At 41.9% G+C, this 9,897-nt stretch overlaps 1 protein-coding gene across 1 annotated transcript; it reads right to left on the reverse strand.

Moving 5' to 3' along the window:
• Nucleotides 1-2,081: 2,081 nt before the first annotated feature.
• On the reverse strand, nucleotides 2,082-4,532 carry LOC138075866 (gamma-crystallin A). Its single transcript, XM_068967929.1, has 3 exons — nucleotides 4,524-4,532; nucleotides 4,164-4,406; nucleotides 2,082-2,354 (listed from the first exon to the last, which is right to left on the reverse strand). Exons 1-3 carry the CDS (start codon nucleotides 4,530-4,532, stop codon nucleotides 2,082-2,084), a joined length of 525 nt encoding a protein of 174 aa, XP_068824030.1.
• Between the last annotated feature and the right edge of the window lie 5,365 nt (nucleotides 4,533-9,897).

A 9,897-nucleotide genomic window follows, 5' to 3' on the forward strand; every position in this document is an offset into this window, starting at 1 on the left:
TCACCCAGTCGAGTCCAACTCTTTGTGACCCTATGGACTGCAGCTCCCCAGGCCTCCCTGTCCATCACCATTTCCCAGAGTTTGCCCAAGTTCATGATCATTGCATCGGCGATGCTGTCCAGCCATCCTAGTGGGTATTAAGTGCTATCTCACTGTGGTTTTTATCTGAATTTCCCTAATGACTAATAATGGGCTTCTGTGGTGGCTCAGTGGCACAGAACACCCTGCCAACGCAAGAGATGCAAGTTTGACCCCTGGGTCGGGAAGATCCCCTGGAGAAGGAAATGGTAACCCACTCCAGTATTCTTGCCTGGGAAATCCCCTGGATAGAGGAGCCCAGAGGGCTATAGTCCATGGGGTCACAAAAGAGTTGGACACGACTTAGAGAGTAAACAACAACCAACAAGGACTAATAATGCTGAGCATCTTTTCAGTAGCTTCTTGACCATTTATATATCTTCTTCATAAAAATATAATATAAGTACTTTGCCCATTTTAATTGTCTTGTCTTTTATCTTTGGTTGTTAAGAAGTTTTTTTTTTTTTTTTAATACTCTGAATACTAGACTCTTACCAGATAAAAAGTTTGTAAATATTTGGTAAATATTTTCCCTCATTCAAGAGTCTGTCTTTTCACTTTCTCTTTAAAAAAATTTTAATTGGAGGATAATTGCTTTACAATGTTGTGTTGATTTTTGCCATACATCAACATGAATCAGCCATAGGTAAACATGTATTTTTCACTTTCTTGATGGCATTCTTTGATTCACATGTGCATGCTAAGTCACTTCAGTTGTGTCTGACTCTTGGTAACCCCATGGACTGTAACCCTCTCCTCTGTCCATGGGATTCTCTAGGCAAGAATACTGGAGTGGGTTTCCATGCCCTCCTCCAGGGGATCTTCCTGACCCAGGGACTGAACCTGTGTCTCTTGTGTCTCCTGCATTGGCAGGTAGTTCATTACCACTAGCACCACCTGGGAAGCGTAAAATGTTTTAATTTTGATGACGTCCCATTTACTATTTTTATTGTTGTTAGCCAGTGCTTTTGGTGTCATTTTTAAGAGGTCATTGCCTAATAAAAGATCATGAATATGTATGTTTCTATTTTCTTCCAAGGGTTTTATAGTTTGAGTTCTTTGATTTATTTTGAATTAATTTTTATCTGTGGTATGAAATGGGGGTCTAACTTTATTATTTTGCATTTGGATATCCAGTAGTCCTAGCACTATTTGTTGAAAAGCTATTCTTTCCCCACTGAGTGGTCTTAGCACCCTTGTCAAAAATCAGTTGAACGTAAACATATGGGATTATTTCTGGACTCTCAAGCCTATTCCTGTCATCACCATGCCTCCCTTATGCCAGTACCCCGCCATGTTGTTTACTGCTGCTTTGTGGTAAGCTTTGGAACTGTGAAGTATGAGCCCTCCTAGTTTGCTCTTCTTTTTTCAAGATTGTTTTGGCTGTTCTGGGTCCCTTGCAAATTCCATATGAATTTTAAAATGAGCTTTTCAATTTCTATGAAGAATTTAACTGGGACAGAGCACTATTTTTGCTCATGTAAATTTGTAAAAAGAATTAGCATTCTGGGTGAGCAACTCTACTCTAGTGGAAAGAAATCCCAGAGGTGTGTAGGATAACACATTGTCTTACTTCTCTCTGCATAGCTGAGTATTCCATAATTGAATTTTGATAAAAGTTCATATTGTAGTCCAGGATAATGCAGTCCTCTCCGGCAGTCCTTTTGTGTCCCAGCCACAACTGGTTCCATATCTTCTCCTGTGTATGAATTTAATAGTTTTCATTATGTTTCTTTTCTCTCTCCCTCATACTGTGGGTTGTAGAGGCAGAGATAGTGTTTCTGCCTCCTTCCCATGATGTGAATGGGAACTTCATAAATGCTGCTGCCATCAGGAAGTAAGCAGATGTTCAAAACACTCGATTTCAGGGCCAGGTAAGATGCCAAGGGTCACCATTTATTAAAATTCAGTTATTCTTTAAGATGAACAAGAATTACTTATGTGCCAGTAACACGATTTGTATATATGGTGCATTTCTATGTGGATCATAAGAAAAGCACAGCCTAGTACAAATCGATGGCCCGTCTCAGAGAGCCCACTCGGGCATCCATGGCCCCCCAGTCGTGGTAGCGCCTGTAATCCCCTGGCCGCAGCAGGTACTGCCGCCCCCGGTAGTTGGGCATCTCGTAGAGGACCCAGCAGCCCTCCAGCACGTGGAGGGAGTGGAGCTCACTGAGCCGGAAGCGGTCGAGGATGCAGGCGCAGTCTTCCGTGAGCTCGGACACCAGGCCTCCATAGTCATCTCTCTCGTACAGCCTTATCCTGTGAGAGCTGGTCTGTTGTGAATAAACCAAAGATGAAAAATAAGTGTAGGCATCCTGGATGTCAATAAAAGTGACTCAGCCATCCTGCAGCTTCATGAAGCATGGTTTTCAAATCATCCTATCACATATGTATCCTCTCCTTACATTGTTGGTTTAACAAACTGTTGTTTAGTCGCTAAGTCATGTCTGACTCTTTGCAGCCCCATGGACTGTAGCCTGCCAGGCTCCTCTATCCATGGGATTTTCCAGGCCAGAATACTGGATTGGGTTACCATTTCCTTCTTCAGGGAGGGTATTAAAATAAAACTTACCTGACCAGTAATCTCTCTTATGGAAGAAATAAACATTGAAATAAAGTCAACAAAAGGAATTCCTTGAAAGCAAAACAAAAACAACTATTGTAACTATATTTAGTTGAGTTTGCAGAGAAGATTTAACTCCCTTTTCCATTATGACTGTGTATCCCTGAATCTTATCAAGCATGTTTTTAAGTCACTTTTGCACTCACCCTTGACAACAATTCACATTTACTCTTAATCCACATGTCCGACATTTTGCCAAGTCACTTGTACCATTTGAGTTTCTGGCCTCAGAGAAGTTCCTATCTTGTACCTCTTTTTGCATCTGCAAATTTCTCTAGCCAAATTTTGGTTTCACTTCCTGAATCTGCTTGCCACGACACATAATTTGGTGATTCAGAAAGTCCAAATACAAGCTACACATGATTAATAGACATTAAGCAGGACTTTGGTGAGGACTACATCCCATGAAATCTTAATGAATGATTTTTCTGACCCTTGTAAGAAACTAGTTGATAATATCTGCTAAATACAGGGAGCCATTTACAAGCAGACATATTGTTCCAGTTTCTAGATCTGCATGTCATAGAGAAGGTACTGAAAATAATCACCAATACAGTCAGAATATGTTATAGCTATGTTGTTCTCCCATAGTCTGTCAGTATTTTTATCGTTAAGAAATAATGATACACTGATAGATTTTTTTTTAAACTGAACATGTGATTTTTATTTAGAAATTAGGGATCAGCTGCTGCTGCTGCTGCTGCTGCTGCTAAGTCGCTTCAGTCCTGTCCGACTCTGTGCGACCCCATAGATGGCAGCCCACCAGGCTCCTCGGTCCCTGGGATTCTACAGGCAAGAACACTGGAGTGGGTTGCCATTTCCTTCTCCAATGCCTGAAAGTGAAAGTGAAGCCACTCAGTCGTTTCTGACTCACAGTGACCCCAGCGACTGCAGCCTACGGGACTCCTATGTCCATGGGATTTTCCAGGCAAGAGTACTGGAGTGGGTTGCCATTGCCTTCTCCATTTTAACGCTGCTGCTGCTGCTGCTGCTAAGTTGCTTCAGTCGTGTCCAACTCTGTGGGACCCCATAGAAGGCACCCCACCAGGCCCCCCCATCCCTGGGATTCTCCAGGCAAGAACACTGGAGTGGGTTGCCATTTCCTTCGCCAATGTATGAAAGTGAAAAGTCAAAGTGAAGCTGCTCAGTCATGTCCGACTCTCAGTGACCCCATGGGCTGCAGCCTACCAGACTCGTCTGTCCATGGGATTTTCCAGGCAAGAGTACTGGAGTGGGGTGCCATTGCCTTCTCCATTTTAACGCTAAATGAGTTTAAATATTTCCGTATGAGAGCATAGTAAAAAGGCATCTATTTTTTTTTCCAGTGCTTGAGAGTTGGGCTTTGTTATTTTACTGTGAACACTAGTCCTGAGTTGAAACAAACTGACTCTTATAAACAGGAATTTATGGCCCTGGATCAGTGATGCTGTCACACCAGTCGGGTTGAAGCAAGACTCACGTAAGGAATAGCGCGGCAGGAGCGGATGGAGTCGCTGAGGCCCATCCACTGCTGGTAGTCGGGGTAGTCGCCCCTCCGCAGGAAGTACTGGTGGCCCTGGAAGTTGGGGCGCTCATACAGCATCCAGCAGCCGCTGTCCACGCGGATGGAGTTGCAGCGGCTGATGTAGGGCTGCAGGTTGGAGTGGTCGCTGCTGCACTGGTAGCGGCGGCCCTGGAAGCCCCGGTCCTCGTAGAAGGTGATCTGCATGCAGGTGGCACATAAGGTGACAGCAGGAAGTCAGCTGGGAGATACATCCTCCCTCCACACACACACACATCGACACGCAGCAGGCATGGTATGGCACCTCAGCTGGCTCACCTTCCCCATGGGTGTTGATAGCGGGTGATCAGCGTCCAGTCTGACGGGGACAAACGTGGCAGCTGGTATATATAGCAGGACGGCTGCTGCGTTGGCAAGAACAACACAAAAGGGGCCTGGGGGTAGCATGTGAGGGGATTTCTGTGTCCTCTCTCTCCCTTTTTTTTTCATTTGGGATCATGGGGCAGGGGGCTCTCATTTTCTCTGGCCTTTTCAGGTTGTCCTCACTCGTGCCAGTGAAAGGAATTGAAGTCAGCAGAGCCATTGTGACCTTGGAGACAAAGAATGCACTTCTCAGCCTATGCAGGGCTCTAGAAATACATTACGTGCCCAGGATTTTGTACAGTTTGCCTATGGAAACTGCTGAGAGGAGGTTGGTGGTTCCCCCTGGGGTGACGCGTGACAGTCCTATGAGTTCCAGAAGGACTTGACGTGCTAAGGGCAACCAAAAAAATTCCTCTAACTGAAAAGCAATTATACTTCCTAACTTGCGTGCTAAGTTGCTTCAGTCTCGTCTGACTCTCAGTGACCCCGTGGACTGTAGCCTGCCAGGTTCCTCTGTCCATGGGGTTCTCCAGGCAAGAACACTGGAGTGGGCTGCCATGCTCTCTTCCAGTGTATCTTCCAGACCTAGAGATTGAACCCCCGTCTCTACTGATAACACAACCTGGGAAGCCCACATTTCCTAAATCACCTTGTCAGTATTATGTGGTTTCAATAAAAATATTTCACATATGTTTATGCAGGGAAGAAACAATTAGTGCATGTAGAAGGCTGAGTGTTAATCATAGCCATCAATGAATGGCAAGGTTATAGGTCTTAATTTTATGTTTTTATTTCTCCTTTTTGTTGTTTTCGGTTTCTGTAACTTTCTATTATGTACATATATCTTTAATGAGGTGAAAAAATAAAATAAACCTGTAAATGTTTAACTTTGAGGTGCTAGTGAAAGGCAGCAAATTTTGTCAATAGCCACATTTTGTCTTGAGTTTTAACATCTCCCTTTGGGCTTAAATGACAGAGGTCTCCTGAGACTCTCTGAGACACTCCAAGAGCAAGAACATATCCAGGATCCTCTCATTCCCCTCTCCCCTCAACCCATCTTCTAGGGATGCTTTTTATTTTCAAAACTAGTATCATGATTTGCCTGAGTTTCCCCTCCCTGAAGCACCACTGTTTCATAGGAAGACCCCAGGCAACTGTTTGAGAACCTTTCTCCCTTGCTGCCAACCTACTGCTTTAGAAATACTCTTCAGATATGCAGGGGCAGAATATGACTCAATCCCCCATGCTTTGTCGTCCCATACATATGCAAAAAGATGAAATCAAACATGGGTCCTGGTTCTCAACCTGTGGAAGGGAATCTAAAAGGACATCCAACTACAGCTGGCAATATGTCCAGAATGCCATTTGTAAAAGTCTTCAGGCAGCATGCAAAGCAAAGGTGCAGATGTTAAGAGGAAAGGCATCAATAGCTACAAAGAAAAATGTTCCCTTGCATGTGGCAGAGCTAGACCCCCACGAAAAAAAAGCTGGGCAGAGTCCTGTGAAGTTCACCAGTGTACACAAGGGCCGGAGGACAGACCTAATGCAGCAGGTCTTCTGGTCAACCTTAGCTACAGCCGTAATTGAACCAGTGTGGAAAAGGCTGCCTTGGTCTTTCCAGCCACAATGCCACATTGAAATACACCGCCACTTTGAACAAAAGTCAACAAACCACATGCCAGTTTTGGCACATGTGAAAGAAAACTATTCTGTGTTTACAAAACCTTAAGATGGCATAACTTATACTCACGTTCATTTGGTCACATTGCTACTACATGTATTTATAAACTCAATTTATAATCAGCATTTTGAAAAGGTGTTGAAAGACTAGAATGTTTTCTTTTTCTAGTAGTCCTTGTGTTCTATTGAAAGAAAGCCTGTACTCATTTTTCTTTTAAGGCTTTATTGAAATGAGTTTAAATGTTTCCATGTGAGAGCATAGTAAAGGCAATTGATGAAGGTTAATTTTATTTTGGATTGAAACTTTGGAAAACTGCCCCCTACTCCACTATTCTGCAATGTTCAGGGCTAAACATTTGTAAAATGTGCTGCAAAGTCAGCTTACTCTAACACAGAAATTGTATATAGTCTCAAAATTCTCCAGCCAACCATCTTCCAGTCACAATTAAGTAGCATAAGATACATACTTGCTATTAACCACAATATGGCCAAACAACATGATTCTAAGATAAGAAAGCTCAACATCCAAAATAACACTTCAATGCACTTTGCATCAAAAGCTAATTGCAAAGAAAAATATGCTGGCAAGAGCTGCAGTTTTAAGATGATGGTTCCCTTCTTCCAGAGACTTTACTATGAACTCCCCTGGTGCAATTCCAGGTTTCTAAGTGACCTGCAGAATAAAAAGATGATTATGGTATCAAACACATCAGTTTAAAATGGACACAAACGTTAGCTTTCAAGTTATAGGGAGTTAAGGTCAAATATCAGATACCAAGTTACTGACAAAGATGAGCTAAAATAAAAGTGGGTACAAAAGAATTTCCCTGGAATTCTCAGACATTTGGAAATTGACTTATATTTCTCAATTAAATATAATACATGATCCCACACAGGGAAATTATTGGGTTAATAATACACTTTATAGTGTATTTCCTAAGAATAAAATTATTCTCTTAAATAACCACAGGATGGTTATTTGTGAATGTTTTCTTTTTTTGCCCTTGTTCTTTGTTCTTATTTGTCTTTCACTCTTTTTCTACCTTTCCTAGAATGTGGTGTTGCTCATACCCATTTTAACTAATAAATGAGCTATTAGTACCAAGCAGTACAAAAGAAATTCTGGAAACTGTTTTCCAGAATACCTGGATTTAAAAAAAAATAATTCTTATTTTCCCCTTACTTACTAAAGAAATTCAGTGACTGGAAATAAATAGAAAATTCTGAATAAGGCATTAATATCTTTCAGTTTAGAAATGTTCATCAGCTAAAAGACATGATATAGTATCCATAAGGCATAAAAGAAAAGACTAAGAAGCTTAAACATATAAGTGAAAGATTTCTTCAAACAATAAACTAAAAAGCATTTTTAATACATTTGAAAACATTTTAAAAATTTATTTATCTATTTATTTTGGCTGTGCTGGGTCTTCATTACTGTGTGAGGGTTTTCTCTAGCGCCAGTGAGAGGCATCTACCCTGTAGTCATGGTGATCAGACTTCTTATTTCAGTGGCTTCTCTTATTTTTGAGCACAGACTCTAGGCACATGGGCTCAGGAGTTGTACCTCTTGGGCTCTAGGGCACCAGCTCAGTATTTGTGGTCCATGGGCTTAGTTGCCCAGTAGCGTGTGGCATCTTCCTGGACTAGGGACTGAAACCATGTACCCTGCATTGGCAGGTGGATTCTTAACACTGCACCCCCAGGGAAGTCCTTTCCTACACTTAATAAACTATTTATTTTATTTACTTGTTTCTAATCAGTTAGGTGTACATGTGTTAATATGTATATTGATGTGTGCATGTATGGCAAATATTAGAATTGAAAATTATTCACAGTTGTTACTTCTGAGGAGTAGGACAGCGGTGTGGGAAAGAGAGGATTCTTTTACTTTTCACTATGTAATTTGGAACTTTTACTGTAAGTACTACTATTTTAATTGAAAATTAATTTGGAAAGTACATTACCCAAGAGTTGGAAAAGATGCCTGAAGTACACAAATATCAACAATAAAGCATGAAAAGCCCTCACAAATGTGGTTTTTGCTGCTTAGTTATCAAGAAGGGGCCGTGTAGGAGGGATTCATCTCAGGATCTGGCCTTACTGGAAGACGGACACTTATTCTGTTGACATGCCTGGGTTTACAAGCATCAGTTAACCTATGGGAATAGCTGGTCCCCAGAAACGGGCCTCTCAATCAGTATGGATGGGCACAGTGATTTGAGCACACTCACCTAAGGACCATTCACTTACTGCTAATTCACCAATCAACAATAACTACTAAATATCTACTGCCTGGAAAGCACTTTACATCCATGTGGGAAATAATAAGGGAATAAAAGATCTGCTTCCATCAAGAAGCCAACAATCTTCAATGGTTATGAAAGAAAACATACAGGGGATGAAATTATATTTTCAAAATAACATACCAATGAATAATCTTGAGAGCTAGATTTTCCGGACATAGGGTGCATAGATGAGCCTCAGAGGGCAATGAATCACTGTTTCAGAGATCTGTTTTTTCATGATTAAGCTTAAAGTGGTGATTACTAGTGTGTGTGTGTGTGTGTGTGTGTGTGTGTGTGTGTGTGTTATTTCTGGAGTTGTTACTGTTTTCTTATTTTCTGTGTTCTGTTTTACTTCCTGAAGTTTGCTAGGGCTTCCCTTGTGGCTCAGACAGTAAAGAATTCGCCTGAAATGCCAGAGATCCAGATTCAATCCCTGGGTCGGGAAGATCCCCTGGAGGAGGGCATGGCAACCCACTCCAGTATTCTTGCCTGGAGAATTCCCATGGACAGAGGAGCCTGGCAGTCTACAGTCCATGGGGTTGCAAAGAGTTGGACACAACTGAGCAACTAAGCACGCAAAGTTTGCTATTCCCAAACTTATATTTTTAAAATTATTACCTACTTCAAAAAGATCTTCAGTAACAAAGATATGGTTCTAGAAAAGCTATACCTTCAAGTCTCATTATTGTTATTTGTTGTTTAGTCGCTAAGTCATGTCCAACTCTTTCACAAACCAAGAGACTGTAGCCTGCCAAGTTCCTCTATCCATGGGATTTTCCAGGCAAGAATAAAACCATTTCCTCCTCCAGGGGATCTTTCTGACCCAGGGACTGAACCTGCATTACAGGCAGATTCTTTACCATCGAGCCACTGGGGAAGCCCAAATCTCATTGTAGCAAATGTCTTTGAAGGAAAACTCAATATTTTGTAAATATTTCCTGATAACATGGTTGTTCTGCTACAGGAATAACCCATATTAAAGGCCTAATATTCCCTGGTGGCTCAGACTGTAAAGCGTCTGTCTACAATGTGGGAGACCCTGGTTCGAGCCCTGGGTTGGGAAGATCCTCTGGAGAGGGAAATGGCAATCCACTCCAGTACTATTGCCTGGAAAATCCCATGGGCAGAGCCTGGTAGGCTACGGTCTATGGGGTCACAAAGAATCGGACACGACTGAGCGACTTCACTTTCACTTTCACTATGACCAAAGATTTCAGGCAGTTCTTAAAGCTATGATTTGCTATGATAAGATTATATTTCTAATCAGTCAATAGTTGGCCTCAGAAAACCTGAACAAATCCTGAGCCCTGTGTGACTCAGCCTACTGAGAGATTCACATTAAAAAATGCAGAGTAAAGCAA

This window comes from Capricornis sumatraensis, chromosome 3 (genome assembly GCF_032405125.1).
Source record: "Capricornis sumatraensis isolate serow.1 chromosome 3, serow.2, whole genome shotgun sequence".
In the NCBI taxonomy this organism is placed as follows: domain Eukaryota; kingdom Metazoa; phylum Chordata; class Mammalia; order Artiodactyla; family Bovidae; genus Capricornis; species Capricornis sumatraensis.

What these genes read in the sequence shown, in the direction of transcription:
- LOC138075866 (XM_068967929.1), bottom strand. An exon ending in CCTGCCGCGCTATTCCTTAC is followed by an intron (nt 2,355 to 4,163) that starts GTGAGTCTTGCT and finishes TATTCACAACAG; the next exon opens with ACCAGCTCTCACAGGATAAG.